Source organism: Ambystoma mexicanum, chromosome 4p (assembly GCF_040938575.1).
Source record: "Ambystoma mexicanum isolate Mex_15411 chromosome 4p, UKY_AmexF1_1, whole genome shotgun sequence".
Classification (NCBI taxonomy): Eukaryota; Metazoa; Chordata; class Amphibia; order Caudata; family Ambystomatidae; genus Ambystoma; species Ambystoma mexicanum.
The window spans coordinates 1,234,557,175-1,234,585,150 of NC_090927.1; the positions used below are offsets into that span (position 1 = coordinate 1,234,557,175).

A 27,976-nucleotide genomic window follows, 5' to 3' on the forward strand; every position below is an offset into this window, starting at 1 on the left:
CTTTGGCATCTGAGGTTACAGTCTTTGCGTATGCTGACAATACATGGCATGCAAGGTTTAACATGGGAGAAAATGCAACTACATGGGTATATGAGGCATAACTTAGCATGTTGTGGTAGTGAGTCAGCATGTGAAGCAGCATTAAGCATATGCCAAGTATGGTGTCTGAGACTAACTGGCATAAGAAGGCAGGTAATTACTACAATGCAAGGCTGCTGATGAATATAAAGGCAGTTCACAATGGCAGATGGTCCTGCTTGATGTGCCCATGGCATATTATGACTACATCCATAGCTTATCAAAACAGTCCCCTAGTTAATATATGGTTGTCAACTAATACAAATATTTATCTGCTTTAGTACCATCTTTTGCTTTCCCTTTCTTAGGACAATGCCTGCTTTATCCCCCTCAGTTATGTTATCACTTCCTGCGATGTAATCATGTGCGACACATCACTTCCGCTACCCCTAGCAGTATGGTGAATTGCTATCCCCCGGTTATTAGTCTTAGAATATTGTTATCCCCTTCAGACTCTCACCCATGGTCCAACCTCTTCCTCAGTCTACAGCTGCCTTTGCTGTGCAAAACCTGTGCCGCGTCCCTTGCAATCTTAGTTCGCTGTCACTTACATCTCAGAGCACTGGCGGGCCCTCTTAGCGGTTTCACGTCAAACAGAAGAGAAACAATACATTACAATAGATCTGCATGTCGGGCAGCTGCAGGAAACTCAGCACTCATCTTACAAGGAAAATGACATTAAGTCTGATCATTTGTGAAAAATTAAGATCTAGCTCTAAAGCACGGGAGCCCACACATTTTCAGACACGTGATGTATGAACAGAAAACAAGTGAGTCAGATGTGAAGTTTAAAACAAGGATCATTATCTGTCAGCATGGGTTTGGATAAATATTCTAGAAGATAAATGGATCTTGAAAAGGATACCCCTCTCTGGTAACAATCTAAGCAAAACAGAATCAGGATGGATTATCTCAAAGTGCCAAGGGTCTAACTAATAGAATACTAATCATATCATAATTCCCTAATTTATGATACAATCTCCGAGTTATAGCACCTTGTACATGCCTTGCTTCCAGCTTATATTCTCTGGGTTATAGCACCCAGCCGCTTCTTGGCAGTCTATCCGAGGGATATAGCACCCTGCTTGCTTCTTTACCAATCTCTTATCAGCAAGTATTTGTTCCCCTTGCTTCGGGTTCTTTTCAGGTACAGACATTCTCATTATCTAGCCACAGATCCCCTTATGGGCCAGTAAGAAATACTCTAACACGCACCTACCAGACAGTATTTATTTCCCTTGCATATGGTTTGTATAAGGCTGTGATACTGTTAGTCAGTAGTCATAGGTTGCACTCCTGGCTCATTTTGCCAAATGTCTGATCTGTTCCAATTCTCATCTGTCACTGACAGTGTTTGAGCTGTAGCTCTCCGCAAACTCCCCTTTCTTCTTGTCTTAAGAAAGACTACAGTTCTCCACAGCCACAGTCAAAAGGTGGAGAAAAGGCATAATCAGAACCACCTAAACCAGACTACCTTGCCCAGTGGCTTCTAACTCCAATGGATGCTTCTCTCGCCTGCCCCCATACCTCCAGCAAAGTCCTCAGGTTTTTTTATAATGCCCTTGAATAATGTTATTCATCAATGTCCATAATAGCTCATGCTATACCTTTCCTCTCGACCCAGAGCATAATTGGTTATTGCCTGACTCTCGTACAGGTGTTTTCCTGTTTCTCCTAATGCTGATCTGGTGTCCCCGATCATTACTTCCCTTTTGGTAATCCAAATGAATCATCCTTGAGTCAGCAGTGGCAGGAGGCTTAAAGAGATAATCAGATATTTTGAAATCAAGCATTGTGGTAGTGTCACAGCCACTGTGTAGTTAGTACCTCCCAGCTACATGCAGAGCAGTCTGTAGACTCTTGCAGCTAAGGTAAGTGCATGTGTCCTCAAAGGAGTCCGCAGGAGTCAAGTCAGCACTCGCAATTGGAGCATTGTCCATCTAACGAGATATGGGTCATGAACGTTGTTCGCACCAAATGCTGGCATCAAAATGAAAAATCAGTGAAGGGCAGTTGTGCTTGAGCAAAATGAATAAAGACTCAGTCTTCCTATAGAGTGAATGTGTGTGTGTGTTGAGTGGTTTGATCGGTATGCTGTCCCGTTACACAAAAATATGAGGAGTGGCAGCGAAGGAGAGCCTCCAAGAAATCCTGTTTACCACCTCCAGATAGGAGTTGTGAGAAACCAAAGGGTGTCTCACCCGCTAGCACTCGGGGACTTGTCATCCAGGTGGCCAGGACACGGCCATTGTTTTTGGATCCAGTTCCTGGAGGTGGATCAGTGTGGGAGGATCACCAAGGTGAAGAGTCTTCGGGGGTGGGGGTGAGATGCGATATTCCCCACTGTTTTGTTCATCTACCCTACCCATCCTATTTTGTAGGATTTTCCGAAGTCCCAACTCCCCCACCTTTTTACACAAACACTGGTCCAAGGAAGAGGGTGACAGAGTAATCTGAGAAACTCTCTCGCATTGTACTGCACATGCCCCGTTAACCGGGTCAGGCAAAGGCAGGCACTTTACACCAAGTGCATACACCGGATACCAGTTCGCTCTCCTCACATGAATAAAAGGCAATACCTAAAGACACACTGAGCAATGCAGAAAACGAGTACGAGCAGAACTTCCAGGACGAAGGCACACCTACTGGAGCAGAGCAACGGTGCAGGGTGCCGAAAACCAAAAGGGTTCACTACTGGAGGTCATTGTCTCCGACAGACCGTGAAAGACACTTTGAGAAGGCCAGATCCCACAAGTGAATATTACATTGTGTTTCAAGGATGCCAACGACCTCCCGGGTGAGCAGCAGAGTTGGGGAGGCAAGGCCAAGCCTGTGGTACTAACCTTAACTCGTGAAATGGAAATAGCAAAACAAGAAAGAAGTGCACACAGCCGGTGAGTTGGCAAACGACCTGAGACACCAGTGTGTGCTAAAGTGAATTAAGTAGCAACAAGGCTGCAGGCATGTGGATGAGACACGAAGAAAGGCAGACCTGTGAATGAACTTTGAAGTAAAAGGCAGCAGTGTGATCAGTGATACCAAGTAACTGAGTGGTCCAGCGAAAGGAAGTCGCCCATTCAAATACTCAGTGAAAGGTACATTGTTTGAAGCTATAAGTTAATTAAGCCAGAGTAAATGTAAACTTTGAGTAGAAGTGGTCCTGCGGTGGTCTGTAAAGACAGCCACACACAAAGTCTTCGGCATCCGAAACGGGTCCGAGCCCGATTGAGGGATACCCGAAGGACAATAAGCTTGGGGAGGGGAGCCCCCGGCAGGTTTGTGTTGACCTGTAACGTGAGAGGTCAGAGCCCGGCAAAGGGGGACCGAGGTGATCTGTGTGCAGTAATGTCTGAGCCTGGCAGAGGGGGACCTTTGTGAACTTTACATTGGAATACAATTTTGAAAGTCAAGAAAGAGACTGCAATGTGGAAGGCCAGGCAGGCTTCAATCCATGGTTTGGAACTACTTTGAGTGTCAGAGACGAAGCCAGAGTGTGTCATCCTGCCTACAAGGATAGCCTTACTCCCTGAGGTTTAACGTGAGGAGGAGAGCCTGTTCAATCACCTTTATTCTTTTGAACACTGATTTTTCCTTTGCATACCTTTCTCCTTTTTGTACAAGAACCAGGGCAGGCATTAGGTTTTGTTAGCATAGGCCATTTTGATTTGACGGACTCCACCAAGACTATTTTGTTTATCGTTTGATGGTTGAGACCACTCCCATATTAGTTATAGGGCAACATAGGAGTTTCTCTGAGCAACATTTTAAATAAATATTTTACAAATTGTACCCATTGTGTCTTGTGATACCATGCCTCCCCTACAGACTCCACAGAGCAGGTGGGCTTGCAAGGGCCTAGAGCACCAGTAGGTTGTGAAGGTAGTGTGTGCCCTATGAGTTTGCCTTATACATTTCCAAAGCTAAAAGGATGACATTGAAATATACGTCTTTTGTATAGAGCTAGGTATAGTCAATGAGTGTACACTGCCTTTGAGATGACTGTTTATATAAAAGTTATAGGTTTAAAGAATATTTTTATTGTGAAAGTTATTTCAATATGAAGTAACATGGTTTTAATTATTCAGTTTGACCTATAGAGTATCCTCCCATGATCTCAACCGACACTGGTGAAATTCTCAAGCTGTACTTTCAGACTTAAGGTATCCAGCGGATATGGGTAATGCAAATACCTTTGCCTTGGTATAGGGAAGAAGGAGGGAGAAATGTAAGAGACCATTGTTTTGTGAGGTCAGGGGCCATGGAGGTGGTGCAGGTGCATTCAGGATGTTACTAGGAATCACTCCACCTGCCTGTATGCAGTCATGGACTGTGGCAAACCAGGTGGAGGAGGACGACAACAATGGGTCATGGTATTGATAGATTTATTCAAATAAAAAGAATGACTAACTCCCCCTACCACTTTTGAAAACCAAACTAAAAAGAAAATGTTTTCACAACAGCCTTGGAATGGACTTATTCCCAATTTCCAACTCTCTGTTATAATGGCTCTACACAGTATCCATCCTTGTGTGTATTTTGTACGTTAAAAGTTATAAATATCTTTTAGGCAGTTCTCACTTCCCCCTCTCTTTTTTTATTTTTATCGGGTTTATTGGTTAAATAAAACCTTTTACACAGAAACACATTACATAAAGAAAAGAAACAACAATTCTTCATACAATTATACAAATTCAGTTTTTCATTCAAGCTAAAATAAAATGTAAAAGAGCTAAATCAACTGCAGGACCACACTCTCAATTTCTTTCTAATTTCTTTCCACAAGTAATACAGATTAAAATTCATCACAAAATTACCTGCCATTAAAATATAAGTCCAGAATTCATCAGTGTGGATAGAGTCTAAGGAGTGTTTAATTTGACACTATCTGCAAGATGGTTTGCCATCTGTGTGTATTTTCCATACATATAAGACTTCTCCAGTTGGGAGGCTAATTAGACGAAATCTTATAAACAGGTCTCAATAGTGTCTCGAGGGAAATCTAATAAGGTATCCTGCCACGTTGTCGACATTTTTTTTTTTGTTTGGGTTTTTCTATGGTCAATGCATATGATGTTCTAACCTCCTAGGTACGAATCCAGTCATTCTTTTAGTTTCTTTTAAACCAAGTCTGGGTTTAATATTAATGTTTCTGTTGTCGCTCAGATCACATCGAGCCAGTTCAAGCATCTTTGACTCCATCTTTCACGTATCCATTCTTTTCTTCCATTGTTCGTATCTGATAATCTCAAGTGGCGGTAGATCCATCATTATGCTGTTCCTGAAGAGAGATATAGTCTCCAATAGGGTTTGCATTTCGATGGATGGTAATCCCATCTAATATCTAATGGAGCCGATTGAAGTCCCTTGGGAAGTCTCCAGACTTCTCTCCAGAAGAGGCCTTCTAGGAGAGCCCACATTTGCCAGGTTAAGTTTAGCATGGTTTATCCTCCATATGTTAAGATGGGTACAACCTTCTATTTATAGAATATAATTACTGGTATCATTGTGTAGTTCCCCATCGTTTTAATATGGCTTTTCCTTGTGAGGCCAATCGCTTGGTCTTGATACAAAGTACTTCATACCAGTCTCTTTCACAGACGCTGCAGTTGAAAAGAATCCCCAGATACGTGATGGATTTAATTTGTGTCGGGGTATGTCCACCTAGCTTCCATAGAAAAATGTATTTTTCTTGTAAGATTTTCCCTGCAGAGTTGCTAATTCCAAGATGTAAGTTTTTTTCATGTTTATTCTAAGGTTGTTTGCTAAGGTGTATTGCATGAATTTATTCAGTCTCGCTGTAGCCCTATCTGTGTCTGGTCAATGATGACCAGATAGTCGGCGTACAAGATACAAGGAATTTGTTGGTTTGAGATTCTTGGTGGAATGGCTGTAACCAAGTTTTGCTAGTCTCGTAGGTCACTTAGGTGTATATTGAATAGCATAGATGCAAGAGGGCACCCTTGCTTTAATCCTCCATATGTTTACTTTCTCTGTGACTTTTCCGTGCCTCGTGAGTCTTATTTGGATTGAAGTATTCAAATACATGGTGATAATGGCTTCTAATAGATCTTTCAGACAACCCCAATCATAATTTCTTCCAAAGCATTCCTCTATCCGCTCTATCGAATGCTTGTTCAAAGTCAATGAACGTCAAGAAGTATTTAGGCTTGGCTTTGATGGCATTTAACTTGAGTATGTTTAGGATGAAGAGATTTAGACTGGTGCCGACTTGCTTGATGAATCCAGTTCGTCGGGGGTCTAATCGGACACTTTTTGTAGGCCATGTAGTGAGGTCAGGGAGGAGAAGGGATCCAAATGTTTTGCCCATTACATCTAGGAGGGGAATTGGTCGATAATGTCTTGGCACTTCTTTTATTGCCCTTCTTGAAAATTGTAATGATGATGGCGTTTCTCCATGAGGTGGGGGGATCATCTTAGTTAGTGCAATATTTGCATCTCTCTCATTCCAGATTACCTGGGTCTGGTGCTTGTTCCTGTTTTCCCGTTTCTTACTGGGAATGGCTTTGGCAGTCTCTGACTCCACAGTTTATCACCCTTGCTGGTCTCCTCACATTGGGAGAATTTGCATCCTTATTCTTGCTCATCTCGCCAATACCAGCCCTCGCCATGTGGAGCTCGGGGACTGGGGCTCTGCGCGTTCTTATGGTCTCAGTGTCGGTTCCTGGGAGCTGGCCCACCACTGAGCTTTAGTGGTCGCACCACCAGAAATTACATTTGCTTCCCGTCGAGGCTCCTTTCCTGACCGGAGCCTCTTGCTTGAATTTATTGTATTTATTTATATTGCGCAACATCATTGGCCCGGAGGCATAAGAGCGCTACAAACGAAAACACAAACAACTAGGTCATAATGAATAACAATCTTAAGAGCACACATATCACAAAGAACAAAAATGCCAACTTAAATAAAAAATACAAGGAAGGGGACATAGTTTAAAACTAAGCATACTTAATCCAATGCATTCTTAAGGTTTGTCACAGAAGATGTAAAGTTCAAATTTTGTAGATACTCAAAAAACAAGGGAGATTATTATGCCCACAACCAATAATTAGACAATCCTTGTTAACCCCACAACACCAGTCATTAACTTGAACCCTCTGCAAATACCTCAAATCTTGAGCTCGGTTACAACCTGGGCCCACTCTACTCTGCAAACAGAACAATACTTTGTTTCTCAGGGCTTATCTGGTTTCTTATCTCTAAGGTCTGTCTAGATTTATAATGACAATATTTCTAAAATCATTGACCAACCTTCTGAGGTGGAGATCACAGATCTCGGGAATTTTAGACTTTTTGATGCAAATGTCTTTTTCAAACGGAAAGTCAGCCATTCTGACTCCAACGTCCTTAGAATGGGCATGAATATACTGAAGAGAGAGACCCCTGGATACTCCCGGGCAGTCATCTGTTTATTGTTTTCAGAGCCAGCGCTAATCCTCAAACCAGATTGTTCTGGTATAACCGGCATATTAAGAAGTGGCGTGGAGCAATCAAATCACTGGCAGGCTATATCCATGGACTGCACCCTCTGTCTGACAAACTATATCAAACCATTCTGACGGAGGCTGAGGTATGATATTGTCAAAAGATTCTACCCATAGTTTAAAGTCTATCATATTCTTACATTGGATAAGGTGAGGAATACATTTCCCCTTAATAAGACGCCAGGTCTTGGAGTCCAGCTGATCTAAATCAGGTCCCTTAATTTCCACACCAGGCTGGGTAGCCTCAGTGACCACATTCTCTGCGGTCTGCACAGGAGACTGCATCACGGGGAGATGTTCGGACATGCCATAATTTCTGATCAATCCTCTAGTTGGTGGCACATCCGACAAATCCTCAGGATCCTTTCGAGGGCCCACCTCTATCTTAGACAACTCCAAACGCATTTAGGTATCACCCATGGAAGGACCTTGGATATTCTCGCAATAACCAATTTTTCTTCTTGAAGGCGCTGTCTTCTACACTAACTTCTTTTTAAAACTTCAGAAACCCGACTCGTACTTGACATTCTGTGTGCAGGCGGGAAGCAGTATTCTTGATGTTCCCTTTTTTTTAAGGATTTAGAGTCTCGGCTCTATTAGTGGGAATCTCAGCATTTCAGGGATACCGGGCGCTAAAGCACAGTCTGCACACAATCACAGACAGTACAAGTTAGGGAACTAGGAAAGGAATTACTCCACACAAAGTTACATCAATAATATGCCATGACTCAATAAAATGCCATGACTTGCTCTAACAAAATGACCATGGATGTGCATAAACAAAACCCCCCAACATTAAGTGCACACAGGGTCTTCTGCAATCCAAAAACATACACCCCTGAAAGAACCCATGCAGACAGGGTGCCTAGTCAACAACGACAATATTCCACACCGCGCTGCCTGTCTGCATACGCAGGATACCTTAAACACGGCGCTGGATCATGAGGGAAATTTCCTCTATACATTGCACACCACAACTGAACCAGATAACTAGGAGTCACGGCCAGGTCCTGTTCACAGCCCAGCTCACCAGCTCTAAACTCAGCGGTACTGCGATACATCTCGCATGCCGGGATCCTGCACACCGCAGCTCCTGCCCCAGCTCCAGTCATAACTTCTCTCGAGCTCAGTGTGACACTGCTCGGGGCTAGAGTAAAGGCCCAATAGACGTGTTACACACCGTCAAGCCGCACTGCACGGAAAGCGAGCAGTCGTCCGACGGTCAGACCATTAGCATACCCACTTCGTAGCTTCCAGCTAACAGGCCTCACTCTCGCTATGCCAGCACTGGCTCAGCAGCCACACACAGTTCTGCCCCGCCGGAGGATGTGTTCACAAAAGCTTGCCTCTGCGTACTATAGACTCTCCTCCCTCTGTGGGAGTCCTGCACAGCTTTCCTCTCCATTCAGTTCTCATTCTGTGTACGTACGTCATCACAATAAAAAAGGTGCGTCATCCTTTCTTTATGGCGGATTACAGATAACAGTCAGCATTACCTGAGGCCAACAGGGTGGAAAGGGGATTGCTGGTATGTGTAGTTAAAATCTGAGAGAACACAGTTTCTTCCAGTCCCATGTAGGCTGACAATATATTCTGTCCAGGGAGGTCCTCCTTGGACTGGGAGGCCTTCTGCCCAAGTGGGGAGTCACTCCCAGTGATGTCCCACTTGCCCAGACCCCTAGGGAGGGTCTCGCGGAGCGGGCTCACCAATCTAGTCTCACAGGGAGTGGCTCATCTCTAGGGAGAAGGGATGAATTGTCCAGATTTGTCACAGGACATAGTATTTCTCTCGATGTTTGTTAGTTATCATGCATGGATCAAATAATACACTTCAGCTATCCAACCAGATTGTTTTGCATGAGGCATGGTGAGCCACACAAAGAAGAGGAATCAAATATTTCCCTTGGAATGCCAGACCTTGCTTTTCTTTTTTGTTTATTACAATACTTCTATCATCTAGTGGCATGTCACGAGAAGCCAAACTGAAAAGGGAACTGCTACTATGCCGGTTTGAAAATAAGAGCAAACAAAAATGAGCACCCGTAGTATGCAGCAACTTACCTCGAAGGTATTTCACTTTGAGAAATTCTGGGCTTGCTTTTTGACCAGGAAGGGGATCGTTCAGCATAACTTTAGTCTGAGATCGTATTCCTTCATAAAACTGCCCCATTGATGCATGGCCAAGTCCTTTCATATACTGGCATACTTCATTGTACGGTTCCAGCTGCAGGCATCTCTAAAACCAAGACACAATGAACACAAGAAGCCAGTTATTTGAGATTTGACATATGTAACCAGTAAAGGGTTTGTTAAGAGAAGGGGACATTAATACCACTGCTGAAAAGATGACTCAAGCTGGCCAGGAAATGCTAACTGTAGGCCGAGTGCTAACTTGTAGCACAGTGGTCACAGCTATGAAAATAGAAATCACCTACAAGGTGTTGGTTCATCTCCAGGTAACAGAGTTTCAGGATGGCCAATCAGCACTTACCTGAATCACGGCATGAAGGTGAAGTCTTTACGGTCCAAATTGAGAAATGCTACAAAATCACAGCTTGTCCATTGAAGGGCAACACTGGTGCTTTCCGATTTGTAGTCTTTCAGCAACATGAACGAACTGTGGCTGAACGGTTACATTTAAACACTGGCCTGTAGGGTGGAGGTAGGCAAACAGAGGGAGTATGGGCTTGGTTGGTAGCGCCGGAAAGATAGCTCAGGGGCAAAGCTCTCGCCTTGGAAGCAAGACGATGCTGAAAAACACAGGTTCGATACCCGGGTCTGCGCTTAGAAACCTCTTGGTATTAAGCGTGTTATAAATAACCAATACATTATTTACCAGAGTGGATCATTAGAAGAGCTAGTACTGAATTTCATATAGTAGGAAGCATGTCAGAAGAATAAACATTCGCAAAGTCAACTTTTTTGTAGGCATGGGCTAGGCATTTGCCAGGCGCTGACATAATTGTACCAACTGGCCATAAGATGAAAACAGCTACAAAAGGGTATGCATACCTTGCCGATGCTAGCTGAGCCTGGCAAATTCCTATCTAATACTTATACACAAGCAAAAACTCTGGTCTTTGCCAATGCTTGTTTATATCAGGACTTCAGCAAAAGGAACTGATGCAAGGACAAACCTATTGGTTACAAAGCTATTGGCTGAAGGTTTACTTGGTTATTAACCCAGTAACATTTAAAGCTGCAATTAAGCAATTACCTCTCATAAGGCTTCTTAGAAATAAAAGTCACAGAGAGATACAGTCCTGTAGGAAGGGCTGTGTGTTACCTGTGACTCCAAAGTCTTTCTTCCGGCTTTACTACAGTGGGTGGACCCACACTTTAAAAGACAATCTCTGCCGCGGAGCGGCCACAGAGTTACGGAGAGTTACAGTCCTGCAGGACTGTAGGATTGGAGTCTGCTGAAAAGCTGTTGAATTACTCCGTGGCCAACTAAAAAAGTATGGAGGAAGGACGCTCGCTGCAGAGTTCTAGAAGGCGAGATGAGGAAAGAGAGCAAACTAATACATCGCTGTTCCGTTCGCACACAGCTGCTCTTGAGCAGGATTTCGAGCATGAGCTTGAGCGGCAAACTACTGCTCAGGACCACCAGGCTTATCGGGCTCATCGGGATGAAGAAAGAAGTGCAGACAAACAAAAGAACAACGACCAACGGGCTGCAGAAGATCAAGCGAAGAAGCGGTGGAGCTGGAGGCAGAAGGTAATCCGCAACCGCTAAATCCGCTCACCTCCCAAATGTCGCCCACATGAGCCTGTTAGGAGTCTTCGATAAACATGCCTCAGACATGCACAATGTAAATACGGCAGCCCCGTTCCAAAACTTTAACTCCAAGGTAGCCCAGGTGGGTAGCCCTTTAACAGGGTTTGTGTTTGAGGCCACGGGCTCGCAACTTCCACCGACTTACCTTGGACACCAACAGACCATGCAAAGGTGAAATTGACGGCATCCATCCACCCAATCAACAGCCGACGTGCAATATAACGCATCTGTGGACTTCCGATAAAGCCCTCACAGGAAGCCTAGCTGAGAGAGTTTCTGTAGAGTCTCAGTCAGATACTCTAAAAACCAAGAAAGTGGTTTCAGTGCAAATCCACGCGATCCCACAGAAAGTGATTAACTCACCAGTGTTTCAGAAAGTGGGGAATGAAAAGATTGATGTTGCAGCAAACACGAACGGGATGCACAACGAGGAAACACTCGCACAGCCAACGGAGGACCCTGTGGTGGGTGTGGCGTATATTGATGAGATCAACCCAACACCGACACCGAGGTTACCCAGGAGGAGGCCCTTGGTGTGAATGAAAGTATAGACTTGGACAAGGACAAATCCAACACCTCCCAGGAAGACACCTGTGAAGGAGCCAGCAGCCATCGATATTCGATCTTGGCCAAACCAGAGGAAAAGAACTACATCACAAGGAAACAAAAAAAACACTGAAACAAAAGCCCAAACAATTGGGAAATCAAGGAAGGAAAAAAACAAAAGTGACTACCCAAAGAACAAAGAAATCATCAGAAAAGGCCCAGAAGCTACAGAGGTAGCTAACTCAAATTCATCAGTAAACGGATTGGCATCCCCAAAACCCAGTAAAAGAACCTACAGAAGGATCAAAGTCAAGAGTTTGCTTCTCTCCGAAAGTTTGAAAAATTATTTTCTGAAACAGACGACTCCTTCAGAGAATCAACTCATGAAATCTCAGATGCCGAGCTTATAGAGGGCGCAGAAGTAGTTTTGGAAACTGAGGCTCAAACCTCGCCACATCGGCTAATCTCAAAGGCCAAGGAAAAAAATAAAAACAGAGTCCACCTCCAAGGCCAGAGGGGAAGAAACCTTCCAACAATGGTTCTGGGAAGGCAGAGGCTGTCATGGAAATGGAAAAAGCACTCGATAAAGAAAGGCCCAACGCTGGGAGAATACCAACACCAAGACAGGTACCACCAAACAAAGAGCCGACTGCGCCACACCACCAGAAAGACACACCAACGGGACCAAAGGAGCGGACTAGGTCAAGGAATGCCAGACTCACTCTACAAGAGATAAATAAAGATATTGAAAGGCACACTCAATCAACAACATACACCTCACAACTAGCCACACGTAGACGGAATACCATAGAGCCGATTTATCACCCTTGTGCTACTCGCCTTTCTGGGAGTAACGAATCTTAACTGAATAGTCCAACACAGAGAGAGAGAAGATCAGAGGAATTCCCAGAGTCGAGATCCAATGACTTGGATAAAAAGTCTGACCAACTTCCATTCTTTTCCACAGTCACCATCGCCCTAGCCCCATTTTCAAAACTATATGAAGCTATAAATGATACCATGAAAGATCATACGACCCCAATTACCATGATGCATACTAAGCTAATACTTGGAGGGCTTCATCACGGCTAAGGAGAAATCAATGCAGGCAGTTGGCCCCAAAAAAATTCAAGTTGATAAGGGATCTCAAACAATGGCTGAAAAACAAAAAGAGGTGGAGAAAGATCCTGCAAAACAAAGCCACACCATCAGATCAAATTGATCTAACGTATGATGTAAGCCAAAGAATTGTCCGATCCCCCTACGCTCAAAAAAGCCAAAAGGTCGAAAGTTCAGCTGTTCACTCAGAAGAAATGGACGAGGAAGTCAAGCTCAAAGTGGCCCCAGTGTATCAAAAAAGTACAACCAACGGTTGTGTTCTCTTGAGAACGGTAGGATTAACAAAGACCCTGGCATCATCCACACAAAATAGAATGGCCTCGTTTGAGAACGTACATCAAGAGTGTACATAAACACTACTGGATAGTTAATAAAAGGAAACCAAGAAGTACAAAGGACAACGAAAATATCAATATAAACCAAATGGACGAATCATGCATTTCACGTCAGGAAAAAATAGAACCACACCAAAAGAAACTTACGATCTTCGACCAACCATCAACAAGGAGTGTTAACTCAACTCAGGATATACAAAAAACAACTCTTCGAGGAAACCAAGAAAAAATAAAGCAGGTCATACAAAACACTCGCCCAATAATAGAGTTTAGACAAATCAATTGACCTCATGGACACTCAGTGGAAGAGTGTGAATCAGAACTCCCGACTGCAAAGGTGAACAGAGTAGGAAAATCGAGCCAAGCCCTGAGGTCCAACTTGAGGGGGGCGGAGAAGGCGAACCCAAGTCCGCCACGCTCCCCACATTTTCTGACTTTATCTGAGAAAAGAAGGCGAACTACAGGTCTAATTTCGAAGACCCTTTACAGTCCTAAGTCACATCAGAACCTCGATCTCGATCATCAAGAGACAAACTCCAACAAAAAGGAGTCTGAAAGTGGAAGGGACACGAAACATCGGGGACAACAGACCCAGGCAAGTCCGGCAGAGAGCAAAAATGCAATGCCCCAAAATAGAAGAGGGCGGCATAAAGGTTTAAGAGAGCAAGGGGTAAGAGAAGAGAAAAAAAGACTCTTATCCCCAATGGACCAGAGAAACAAATATACACAGAAGAAAAGCTTTCAAGAACTAAGAAACGACCAAAGAAGTAATCAAACATTTAAACTAGAAAGCCTCTAGGATAAAATAAATAGGATAATCCTTAATAGGAAAACAGTGATGCAAGTCCTCCATTGTGGCCCACATCTATGACAAATAACCATGCATCAACAAAGCATTGAACTGACTGTTTACTTACACATACCGTCACAGATTGTCAGTAGAATCAATTGAAAATCTACGTGTCCTTGGTTTCGACTTAACGTTGGTTGAGGGGATGGAATCTGAAGAGTCGTAAAGAAAAAGACATAATTCCAGCTGAAGAGGGAAAATCCCAGAGTCCCTTCCCTCTCGATGGGACCCCCAACCGGAAGAAGCATCCCAGACAAAATAATCATCGACCATACGAAATTGCACCTGGTCCCACCGCTCCCAGCATAAACACACATCACGATTGGCACCCAGCCATCCGACCATACAACCCCGCAATGGCACAAGCTCTAGCCACCTCAATCAACGACAACCAAGACCGAGCTGGAGACGATTATATGGACCAAATCGATTGACATTCCTGCAAGCTATGCTACAGGCCGCTAGAGACTTCATGACGACATAGCTGCGTTAGACAGGAAGCACACGTGCAGTCTGCACAATCGGGACAATCACAGACCAATCCACACAAAGAACATACGCGTACAGTTCTATGAGCTAGATGACAGTGACACACATACTGTCTGCATGTTTGTTATTTTCCATATAGGTTTGCTTCCGCACCGCAGAAACGCAAGACGCCAGAAGAGCTTGTGTATAGGCTTGAAGATGCTACTCACTCATTAACCCCATGGATGAACAGGAGCACAAGGGGCCTGACTACCCATTACATGCCTTTAACCTATCAACAATTATGTTGAAAGTATAACCAGAGCTGAAGTAGGCCTCAGACCAATCCAGCACACACAACTCATCTCGGAAGCTGCAAGTTGCTGAGCAAACAGAATATCCCTGGCAGGGACTGCCACTGCCAAGGCCACGATGTTGCAAGTGACATTCCTCATTCATTGTGCCACGATGAGCCCAGTCACAGAAGAGAATACCCCCAAGCTAAAATACAAATCAAAGTAATTCGGCCTCATCAGCGGTCTCCTCACACGTGATCTGGCCGACCTGACCTGATGCCAAGGCCTGGAAGCTGGGAAGATGCAGCGGTCTCACGTCTGGGACTGAGCCTTGCAACATGATAGCAACAATCCATCTACAACATGCGCTGGGACTGGCCCACTCTCATGCATTAGCAAAGACCCCATTGTTACACATGGTCACACCTTTTCGATACACATTGTACGAGAGCAGGTGTCGTGCAGGCTCGGAAAAACAGTGGTCCCAGGCTTGGGGGCCCGCGGCTTGACCAATGAGGACACTGGGGGATAGGGGATGGCGGCGGAATCTCCAGGCAATCATCAGAGGTTCTAATGTAACATTTCTCAGGTAACAATTTTTAGGGACGATCCAAGCACACCACCTGACAGTGGCCACCAATAACCGTGCACCCTGTATGTCCCTATACCAGACCTACCACTCGGGGAGCCAACCCAGAGTGGCATTAGGTTCGGGGATGGGGTTTGGTAAGCGATGCTAAATGTGACGTCGCAACGATACAAAAGGGGCCTGTGAGCCCAAAATCGATGAGATGTGCTTGGACTGTATTTTGTTCCATGTATGTTATCCCTGCTTGTTTGATATAATAAAACAGCAGTAACCCTTGCTCATTGTGTGGACCGTGACTTCTTTGGGACATTGGAAGAAGTTAGGGCCTTCCGAGAGCTGGAAGTCCGCAGGCCCTAGGTACGGCTCTGCTGACCCTAGAAATTACCCTAACAAGTTGGAGGCACTGCTGAGATGCGCTCCTGAGACCCCAGCAAGATTGTTTGCGACGTCAGAACAGCAATGTGTGGCACCAAGACCCTCGCGAAATTGCGACACTACCGTACAACGCAACCGGAGATTGGTCGTCGGGAGCTGACTTCAAAATCATCCCGCCCGCGGTTGGCGAGTCTCTACACGTGGTCCAGAAGAGGCAAGACGAGCCAGGTGGAAGGGGAGCTAGCAGCCGAGCGACGCCGACAGACATGCGCCTAAAAGTATGTTTGGTCCACACAACTAGCAACAATCTATTGTGCGGGTGGGAAAGGATGCGTAGCTGGGGTGGAGGGTGGTGTAACACTAATAACGTTTGGTACCAAATCGGTGGTTGACACGTGCATGGTTGTAGGAAACAGAGCAGAGGTAGTATCTTTTTGTATTGATAAGCGTCTTGGGGGCGGGCCAGTGGATCCCTATGTTACGGAAGGATTGTCGCACCGATGGGTCTGGACAGTGGGCACATGTATAGGGGCGAGGTTTTCCCATTAATCGACGTTGTAGTTCAGTGAATAGATGTGGTTTTCCTATTTACTTGAGCGCTTTAGCTCGGTGAATAGATGTCGGCTTCCCGTATGAGTTAGCGGTAGCTACCTTAAGATTGCGGAAGGTAGTGGACTGGTTAGGTTTCCTGAGCATGAAGCGTATCACACATCAAGCGACGCAACGGGTGCAGCTCAACTACAAAAAATTTGATTGACGAAGTATACTCCACTCCAGGGGAGGTGGGAAGACAGCTGTGGGGATTGCAGATTTTGAGATGAAGAATTAAAGGGGCGGGATTATTGTATGAAATGTGTGCAGAAATTGTCTGGTTGTATACCCTGTTTGTCAATAATTAGCTTGGTGATGTCACCCACAGGCCATTGCATAGGACACAGAGTGATAAGCGAGCGCAGGGAAAGTACCTCAGCGCTGATACTACAAGACAGGTGAACAAGCGGCCGTGTGCGGACAGCGCTGGCACATGATCAAAGGGCATGCCGGGAGGCAGCAGCCCAGTAGAGGCAGGGTGGTACTAGAGTACGCCGCTATCATGATGCCTACCCCCGGGGACCCAGACTACGGCCAGCAACCCCAGAAGCAGGCATGAAGTTATCCCAAGCAAGCCCAACAACCCCCGCTAGGGGCTATTTGGGTCCAGTCCTGGCGCCTATGGCGCCAGGCTCATATGGAGAATCAGTCCTGGCGCCATAGGCGCCAGGCTCATAGCTTAAAACTTACCTGATGCAGACCATGCTGCAAACTTACCTGATGCAGACCATGCTACAAGAGCTCCAAGCCAAAAGAGGCTTGGAAGGGACTACTTTACTTAGGGACTATATTTTTACTCTGGCGGGGCTGGGGAGGAATACTTACCTGGGACTACTTTGGAGGCTATTTAATCCACGTCCGAAGAGCAGCACGCGCTTCGCGTTATTCTGCATCCAGCAGCGTAACGCTCACTGTGCCTGCAAGTCTGCATCCAGCCTTCTGCCACGCCCGCCTCGAGTTTGGAGCTCCTAGAAAAAGGGAGAAAGAAGGAGAAAAGGTTAGAACAAGAGCAATACCTTTGATCCTTACCTGAATTCCCGATCCATCGCGCCTTCGAGCTGGAAGAAAGAAGCTATTTATGCGCGTCGCCTCGCCTGCTGCAGCGCCGCGCTTAACTCACCGGCCTTCGCAGCATCTTCACATTCCACGGCATCCTCCTGCATGTTCCCGCCGCACTCCGGCACCTAAGGAGAAAACAAGAACAGCAAGGTGAGCCAAGGGAATACACAGAGGAATATTAGTACCCCCCCCCATAGACTTACCAGATTTTACCACCGGGGGTACTATTCCTCTTCACGGGTCAGCGCAGCTTCCACTGCATCTTCGCCAAACCCTGGCCCCTGAGGGGAAACAAAAGGACAGCAAGGTGAAACAAAGGGACTAACAAGGGGAACCCTCTTCACCACAATAGACTTACCTGATTTTACCGCCGGAGGTATTATTCCCCGAGACTTCATACTTTCTCTCAGCACCTGAATAAGGGAGAAAGCAACAGGTTACATATTGACATTATTTTAATCGAACTGTGTTGGAAAATACAAATCCTTACCAGAATACTACCAGTTGCCACAAGGAACTCTTCATTAGGGTCAAGCTGCAACCTGCAAGGAATCGGACAAGAGTGAAAGTCAGGCATTTGAACTCTTACGAACTTTATACTTCCGGCGTCTTGCTGGGAATCTCAGAGTCAATATTGTTCTGGAACTCACCAATTCCTTCGAGCCAGTGAAGCAACTTGTTATCAACGCGCCCTACGCTCAATGCAGGATGGAGAGCTCATCTTTTCAAACCATCAGGTGAGACTATAAGAGGGTACATCAAAGGTGATCTGTGGGGAGAACAGCGGGGGTGGGGGGATTGACGCTCAACTCCACGGGTGGTTAATTCCCTTTCTCCATTTGCAGAAGAATATTCCTACGGGCCAAGCAAACAAAGCTAGGTGGGCCAGTCCAGTCCGTCATCTCGGCCCTACGCCTCACATTGGTGGAGACCGCAGCTGTCCAGTTGCGATCGACGCCTCTGTGGGAGCCAGGTGAGCGTAACAGCCGCACTGGTGTACAGTCGGAGAGGGCCGGACACATTGAAGGGGTGTGCCGGGAGGCGGCAACACCAGTGGAGGCAGGATACGCCGTGTAAGGTATAAGGCTGCAGTGGGGCGTAGGCATTGATGGGGCGCGCCAGAAAGCGGCAGCTGCGTAAAGACGGGGCGGTAGGAGAGTACGCCTGGCCCAGGTGTGGCTGTTAAGACCAGCACATATTGCTAATTGAACATTGAACTGTATAACCAATAAACTTGTACCCTTGTCCTGACAGTGGAAAGTCGAGACACTCAATTTGAGGTCCGGTAAAAAGTAGGGGTAAAAAGCAATAATGTACCGTGGGGGAGGATTATCATACGGGGCACACGGGATGGTAATGACCCCAATCCAACACATCTGTAAGACACTACCCACTTAGAGACAAAATAGTAAAATACAGCGTAGAATGGACTATGGTTACGGATGGGAAAATAACGGGACTGTGGCCACCTAACAGCAGTTTCTCGAGGCATGTACTGCAGTCACTACTCACTTACCTACACAATACATACAAGGGGAAGAAATTAGCAAACCGTATGGAAATATTTGAGCTGTGGCGAATGTTCCAGGGGTATTAGAAATTGAAGACATTAAGGATATTAAAACTCTATATCTACTAGTGGCGACTTTTAAAAATGATCAAATCTTAGATGGTTATCTACAACACTTTACAGTAGATTTGAAGATGAAGAAACAAAAAAAGTTACAAAGGGAAGAACAGACTATCTCAACAAAAGAATATACACATTTCAGAAAGTCTTTGATCAGAAAAAAACTGTCAACAAAACTGGTGTAGCAAAACCAGCCGGTCCACAACTGACTGACTCATGTTCCTCATCAGAAACAGATCTATCAGAAAATGGAAGCGACACAGACCTCAACAAAGATCGGAACCCACTATTGATTGGCACAAAGAGATCTCAGTTCCAATCTGGGCATTTTTTGTTGAATATTGGGACTGTGTGTGTTGCTGTGTGATTGTGCTCCGAGCGCTGTTTCTTTGTTCCCTCCCTCCCTCGCTCCATTTCCTGGTCCCTTCTCCCTCTGCCTCCCATCACACTCACCTCCCTTGAATGGTGTGACTGTCGTTCTACACCGTCCCTCCGAGGGCAGCTCTCTGCCCGGCAGCCCCTGCAGCACAGGGCCCCTAGGCAAAGGGCGGCTCCAACAGAGGCAGCTACACCTGTGTCTGCAGGTGGGGGAGAGCGGACCTGGTTAGTCTTTTGGGCCGGTACTCTACCCCGTCAATCCTACCCCATAGCAGATTCTCTGACATGCATTGTGAAAGTAAAAATTGCATTGTGAAACCTAGACCTTTTTTCCCTCTTTACAGGACTCTCAGACTTAGGTGTGTTTTTCTAGGTGTTTTTTTCTCTGTCTCGTCTCCAAGCACCCCACCCTGTGTCCTTCCCTAGTGTTCTCCCCTACCCACTCACATTCCCTTCCCCTTCTCTCCTCTCCTTACCTACCCTATGGTGCTCTGTCTCTCCTATCTTTTCTAACTGCTTCTCTATTGACTATCCTGCTCTCCTCACTCAATCTGGTAGGAAGAAGTTTAAAAAGGATATCCTGGTCTCCAACCAAGGCCTCCCTATCACTGACACCTATACCAGTGCCGCCTCTAGGCAAACCTTCACCGACATCCTCTTTGTAGTTCCCTTGCCAGACCTATGGACTCTTTATATGGTCTATCGGATTTCTCCTTTCTCTTCTTCTCCCATCAATGGTGGCACCCGGTGGGAGGCCCTCCTGGCCTCCTTCCACTCCTCTAAGGTCATCATTAATATTTACTCGAATGGTTCCATCTTGGTCCAAGGCCCTCAGGCCAATCTTCTCTTTGATGGACGTTTTCCGTGCCTCATCAATTTCCTCCCTTCTCCTGTTGTCCCCTCTCTTCCCCCCACGGCTTCTTCGCCTTCTGCTGCTGTCTCCTCCTTGGCTACCTTGCCCTCTCCTCCTTCCGCTTCTATACCTCCGCAGGGCATACCTCTAATTTGTAGCCCTTTCCGGAAGTCTTTTAAGGACGGCAACCTTTTCCATATTGCCACTCTAAACTCTCGCTCAGCTGTCAAACACTCCTCAGACATCTGCCACCTCCTGGAGGAACTTGACCTCGATGTCTTTGGTCTCACAGAGACATGGGTCGTGGCAAGCTCCGTCCCAAGCTTTGACACTCTCCTCCCTGACGGCTACAAGATACTCTACGCGTCTAGGTCCAACCGCTCCGGGGGGGGGGGGGTGTAGCCCTGATCTTCCCTGAGTGGACCCCTGCCTCTGTCATTCCTACGCAGGCCTACTCCTCTTTCAAAACCCTCGTCTTTAGGCTCTCTATCTCTCTCGCTCTCCTAGCCATTCTCTTAATGTGGCTACTATCTATAAGCCACCTGGTCAAATCTCCTTCTGCTCTGAATGGGAGACCTCTTCCCTCCTGGTCTCGACCAATCAACTCCTCTTTCATGGAGACTAACATCCACCTGGATGCTTCCCGTCATTCCTTTGGACTCTTTAGTGACCTCTGTGACTCACTCTCACTCTTTATTCTCCCCTCTGGCCCGACTCACTCTGCAAGGCAAACTCTGGATGTTCTGATCTCCTCAGACCTTCCCCTTTCTATGGCTACTTCCACTCCTCCCTCCCACCCACCCCCCAGGCTAAGCCAATTCCAGCACTGCCACCCATCTTCTCGGTTATCCGACACATGAAGCGTGTGTCAGTTGAGGCTTTCACCGCCACTTTCTCACCCTTTGGCTGACTCACACCCTGACTAAGCCCTTTCCACGCTCCACTCTGCTATATCTGATACTCTCTCTGTTCTTGCCCGTCATGAGGATCCGCTTGAAGCCCAAAGCCAAGTGCAGTTCCTAGTATGACTCTGACCTCGTCACCCTCAAACGCAAGTGCAGGGTGGCTGAGCAGAAATGGCGTGCCTCTGGTACATCCTCTGACAAACTGGCCTGCTGCTTACTCCAAAGGCAATACTGGCTCTCTGTCTGCACTATGAAGAGAGCTCACATCCAAGCCCGTGTCTCTGTGGCATCCAACAACTCGGCTGAACTCTTTAAAATCTGCAAGGAACTGGCCAATCCTGCTGCAGTCTCTACCTCTCCTGTCCCCTCAAAGGCCCTCTGCATGGCTCTGGCTTCTCACTTCATCTCTAAAACTCAGGTCATCCTGTCCTCTCTCCCTTCCTCTCCCTCTGACCCCTCTACTCCCTGCTCTTCCTTCTGGCCCCTCTTCGGCCACCTCTCCTCCCTCCTTCTCTATCTTTCCCCTTTTCGCCCCAGACAAGGTTTCTAGACAAGTCCGATCTATGAAAGTCTCATCAAAACAGGATCACCCGTTCCTCCAAAACCATCAAGGATCACATTGACTCCCTGGCTCCTGCCCAGGCTGATTTCGGCAACCAATCCTTTGCCACTGGAGTCTTCCCCTTCCGCCTGAAGCCCCGCCTTATGCACCCTCTTCTTAAGAAACCCTCTGCCGACCAGTCCTGCCCGGATAACTATCGCCCAATCTCCATCACTCCCTTCCTGGGCAAACTCCTGGAAAAGCTGGCCACCTCCCGCTCAATCTTCACACTGAATCTGTTGTTTGTCTTCATGACCATCAGTCTGGCTTCAGAGCTGCCAGAAGCACGGAAACTGCTCTCCTGAACATCCATCAAGAACTGCTCTCAAACCTTGATTCCAACACCCCCTGCGTCCTCATCTTACTTGATCTCTCTTCTGCCTTTGACACGGTCAACCATGCCATCCTGCTCAACAGTCTGTGATAACCTGGGTATCACCGGTCAGGCCCTGGTGTGGCTGGCTGCTTTCCTCTCTGATCGACCCTCCCAGGTCCAACTTGGGTCCTTCCTCTCCTCTATCTTTATCTTTACATGTGGTGTCCCGCAGGGGTCTAACCTCTCTCCCTGGCTGTTGAACCAATACCTGGCACTTCTTGCCCACCGTATTGCCACTCTGCCCCAACTTGCAGTGCTCTGCGGATGACACCCAGATTATTTTCAGGCTTTCTTCGGCCACCTCTTCTCCGTCTCTCATCTCTGACTGTCTGCTATCCACGAGTGGTGTGCCACCTATGATCTCTGCCTTAATGCCAGTAAGACCGAGATTCTCCTCATCGGCACACCCACTCACTCCCTTCCTGTCATTCTCTGGCCAACCTCTCTTGGCCCTGTTCCCACCTGCAAGGCTAAAAACCTCGGGGTCATCTTCGACTCCACACTCTCCTTCTTGCCTCACATCTCTGACGTCTCTAAGAAGACACATTACCAGCTGCACCTCAGAGGTATTCTTCCTTTCCTCTCCTTCCCCCAGAAGCTCACTATCTCCAGAGCTCTGGTGCGCTTTAGGCTGGATTATTGCAACAGCCTCTTTCTAAATCTGCCTGCTTCTACTCTCTGCCCACTGCAACTCATCCAGAACAGGACTGCAAGACTTGTCCTTGACCTCAAGCCCAGGGATCGTATCTCTCCAGAACTGAAATCTCTGCACTGGCTCCCAGTGGCTGCGAGGATTAAGTTCAAAACCCTTGGTATTGTCCACAAGGCCTTCTAGGGCATGGGGCCACAATACCTTCAGCTCTCTTTTCCTAAATATCTTCCTTCTCGAGCTCTTCGCTCAACCGCCACCAAATCCCCCAAGGTCAGTCGCTTCTCCAAGCAACGAGTTGGTGGTAGATCTCTTTTTCGGCTGGTGCCTTCCTCTGGAACAGTCTCTCTGCCTCCCTGAAACTTGAGGAGAACCACCACCTCTGGTTCCGGAAGCACCTCAAAACCTTCCTCTTTGCTTCTGCTTTCTCTCCTCCTCGCCCCTGCTGAATTCCTGTCTGAAACTGTACTGGTAACCTGGTCACCCTCTGATCTTGGGCCCAGGTCCCCTCCCCCGCCAGTTACACACCTGCACTGCCTCCCTGGCAACTCCTGCACCTGGGGACTGTTTCTGTATTCCTACAGTCCCCCACCAGCACTTGACACCTGATGTCTGCCCTTAATATTGCACTTGCCACCGTCTGGCCTTATTTCTCATATTTATTTATTTGATTACCCCTTGTACTGCACTGTCCTCACCCCAACCTCGCAGCCTGCACTTCTCCTCCTCCCCCGTCCCCTGCACTTGAACGATCCTAATGACACTTGGCCTAGTAGGATTGCTGTCTGTCGTTCCTCTGTTCCTCCTCCCTTGCTGTGTCGCGCCTTGAAACACTTCTGTATAGGCGTGTTATAAATGCCATATCATATACAAAAGAAAATATATCAATTGCATCAAAACCCACCAAAAGTGCAAAAGTGCAGGGAGGAAATGTAAAGGAGAATCAAACTGGAATAACAACAACATCGTGCCAAAAACAAACTTATAAGAAAACAGACCTAGTAGTCAATCTCTCAAATTTGAAACCATCCAAAGATTTACTTTTGGTACTTATCAAAGGGATGGCATACAGCCCTAGAAATACCTATGACTACTTTGAGATCAATGTTGATCTACACACATTTTTGCAGGTGTTTAAAACTAAAAAAGTTCTTTGACACACAAGTACACAAAGTACCATCACAAACCTTAATGAATCTTGAAGGCATATACAAAGAGTCCACGACTCAATCTTTTTTCAGAACAGGATATGGATACTTTTCAAACAGAAGACAGTGAATTAAAACCCAAATCCAAATGTATACCACAATTACCTCAAGACAATGCCAAAGGTAGTTACAGAAGATCTCAGAAAGATGTACATAAACAGAACTCAGAAACATCTTAAACACAACCTCACTCATGCTGAAAGGGAGGTTGTCAAAGAATTACATAACAACTTTGTCCCAAAATCTGCAGACAAAAGTGGAAAGATAGTAATTATGAACACACCGGATTATATAAGAGGCCAAAAAAGAAATACACAACACTAAAAAGTCTATCAACTTCTACCTTCCAATCCTTTGAAAGGCATTGGAGAGTCATGGCACAAACTAAGCCACAACTGGCATCAACTAGGTCTATTGAGTGACGAAGAATAGGACCACATCAATGAAACTTCTCCACAATTGGCAACAATATACTTCCTGCTCATAATTCATAAAAAACAATATCTTACATTCCCCCTTTGAGACCAGTTATAAATGGGATTGGATCAATCGCAGAGAGAATATCTGAATACATACAGATTTTTTAATCCTCTAGCTCAAAATGTAGCTTCCTATATCAAGGACACTGACAATGTCTTTCAACAAATTGGATCAATCATGTGGCAAGAACAATATACACTGGTAACTATGGATGCGATTCATTACATACCTGCCTTGAACATGAGAAAGTTATCACAGCAATAGAATACTTTCTCAAATCCAGATCCGCCTCTTTTTTTAACAAAATAAAATGATTGTTGAATTGCTAAGGTTCACTCTCAAGAAAAACATTTTCTGTTTAGACAACCAAATCTATCGTCAAGTACATGAAACTGCCATGGCAGCTACATTTGCGCCATCAAATGCAAATGTATTCACGGGTTACTTTAATATTGAATATGCATGAGTCCATAAGGCATTCACAGAAACAGAAAACAAATGTGTTCTGAGGTCGTTACATAGAGATATTGATGTTGAATGTCTGGACAAATGTGTGAATATGTTATAGTTGCGACAAACGTTTGAATATGTTTTTTAGTTGCAATTTTTAAACGGACAACAGTTTACATACATTGGCATAATGCTACAGATATATACAGTCGAGATTGTCTCAGACCAGTGGTTCAGATGAATTACGAATTTACATTTTTTTTACTTGCGGATTTACACATGTATGCTTTGCACATTTTTGCACAATATAGCAATGAGGCGAATGTGCACACCATTGAAAAACCTTTTATGAATAATGGATTGTTTACAATGAAATTTATAAAGATTGTTATAATAAAAAATAAAGAAAATATGTTATAAGGAATTGGAACTGAGCACTGAACCCGTCGCATTCCTTCATTACTATTGAGCCCCAATTGGAATCAATTGAAATAATTTCAGTTCCGTGAGGCACCATTACTTGTGGTTTATTATTGTTCCTCCCCTGATGCCTACAATGAAGGCGATACCCATCCATTGGTTCTAACATATAGCTCTGATCATTTCAAAATAAGAAAGATATTGAACAAACACTGGAAACCTTATCAAGACATTTAGACAAACATCCAGCAGTAACATTTAGGAAAGCAGCAACAAGCAAAACACTCATAAATCCAAGCTATATGAAACCAATCAAGTTCAAAACATCAGAAACAAATAAATCATTATGGAACCTTCTTGCAATCTTTGGGAACCACACATGTGGCATCTGCAAAGCATGCCCAGAGATAATGGACAAAACTAAATCCATACAATTGACAAATGGCTTCACACAAAATATCAATGACTTAATTAACTGCAATAGTATATAGAATCAAGAGTCACTGTGGAAAATGGTACATAGGACGCACCATCATGAAACACAAATTAAGAATTATAGAGCAATAAAGAATAAGGACACAAGATACCCACTAGCTATCCATCACAATCAAGAACATCAGGAACAAATTGAGGATCTCACATTCTTAGGCCTGTCATTGACCAAAGAAACTCTATGTGGAGGAAGAATTATTCAAAAATTGAGACAATCAGAATCAAATTGGATAACCCTAATGGATAGCTGCTATTGTGGCCTCAATCAAGAAAATGAATACTGGTCTTTTTTGTAGGACAGCGCACCTAGCCAAAAATGTTTTTGTAGTTGCACTTTTTATTTGTTTAGCTCTATCTTACCAGCTTTTACAAAAGACCATGAAGTCTAAGTTCCTTCTTTCCTTAAGTAAATGTTCAGTGAATGAGTTCCCTTTTCTCTGGTGACCCATTGCTTTCATTTTAATTCTGGTTTGTTTCTTGATTCTGTTCTTGACTATTTCTTCTTGTCCTTAGATCACTCTTTGTTCAGGTATATATATGTATTCCAGGTTAAGACTTTCCAGGAAGTTTCCTACAGCAATTACCGGTTTTCCATTTGCCCCATTCAAAAGGGAAAACCACCAGTAGTCTTCGTCCAACTGGCAAAAAGTAGTGTACAGGTGGCTTAGGTGAGTCATTCTGTTAGTCGATAAGCCTGTGCATGTTAGAATCAGATCTTTAACCGTTTCCACTCTAAGGTGGTCCTTACAGAACCTGCACAAGTTTTCTTTGGCTTTATTTCTAATGCCCAAGATATTGTTGTTTTCAAAACATTTAACCCTGCACGTAAAAAGGTTGTCTGGATCCTTTTACTTGGGAATTTTACCAAATAAATTTGTGGGTTGTTCAGGTTTTGGGTATGTACTGGCAAGTGTTGTGAAAGCTTTTAACACCTGTCTTTCTCCAAGGTGTTACACCAGTCTTTTTTTGCAGTTTTCGTCAGGTTATTGAGGAGCTCTTCTTCTGTGCTTCCGATTTCTGCCAGGAGAGTCTCGTTTTTACCAGACCAGCCATTAAGCATCTGGTTTGATCTTTTGTCCATTTCTTCACTGATGAGTACATAGATTTTTTGGCGTGATGATCGAGTTTTCCTGTACAGCATCAATCCGTTGATGTCGACAGTGCCTTTTAGTGATGTCAGGATTGGCTCTCTTCGGATGAGTGCCACTGGTGTAGAGGGAGGGAGTCTTAATTTCCTCTACGGTGACCCTTCCAGTTTCTCCCAGATAGTTTGTGGGATGTCTGGCATAGCTTTTGCACCATATACCAGGGTGGGGACCACTTTAGATTTGTAAAAGGTCAGCGCTGCTTTCAGAGAAAAGCGTCCGTACTTTCTATCCAGCAGGATTATCTGATTTGTCAAAGTTTTTGTTTTCTGTTTCAGAGTTTCCTACATTGGCACTTCTGAGGAACTATTACTGATGGTAACCCCCAGGTATCTGAAAATGTTCTTTTTCTAGGCGTTCATTCTGTAGTATCCAGCTATCTTTGTCGTGTTTATCTCCAGGTCGTTCAGTGTTAGGTACTCCTGCAGATTGTCTAATTTCCTTTGAAGGCCGATCATTGTTTGATCAATGAGAATGTTATCATCTGCGTATAACAGCCTATTGATTTTTCAGAACCCAATGTAGGAGGGTAGGTCTTGATGTTTTCTTCCGAGTACTGGTAATCCTCTGGATAGGCATTGTAAAGCGCCGGTGCCAGCGGGCAACTTTGTTTTACCCCACGAAAAGTAGAGATGTTGTTAGAGAGAAGGCCAGCTCCATTTAGACGAACTCTCATTGAGGTCCCAAAGTAAAGTTATTTTATTGGGGCCATCAAGGCTAGGTGGCATTTCCAGGTGGTCAGTTTTTTTCCATAGCTTTTCTCTGTTCACTTTATCAAATGCTTTTGAGAGATCGATAAAAG

General features: G+C 45.2%; 1 protein-coding gene across 5 annotated transcripts in view; it reads right to left on the reverse strand.

Annotated features, from left to right (window-relative positions):
* Nucleotides 1-27,976, reverse strand: part of TTC13 (tetratricopeptide repeat domain 13) — a 1,871,796-nt gene that overhangs the window by 867,535 nt on the left and 976,285 nt on the right. For all 5 annotated transcript variants that reach the window (XM_069606893.1, XM_069606895.1, XM_069606894.1 and 2 more), the window contains one exon: nucleotides 9,643-9,817. In XM_069606893.1, coding sequence (XP_069462994.1) covers nucleotides 9,643-9,817 — 175 coding nt within the window. The remainder of the gene's footprint in view (nucleotides 1-9,642; nucleotides 9,818-27,976) is intronic.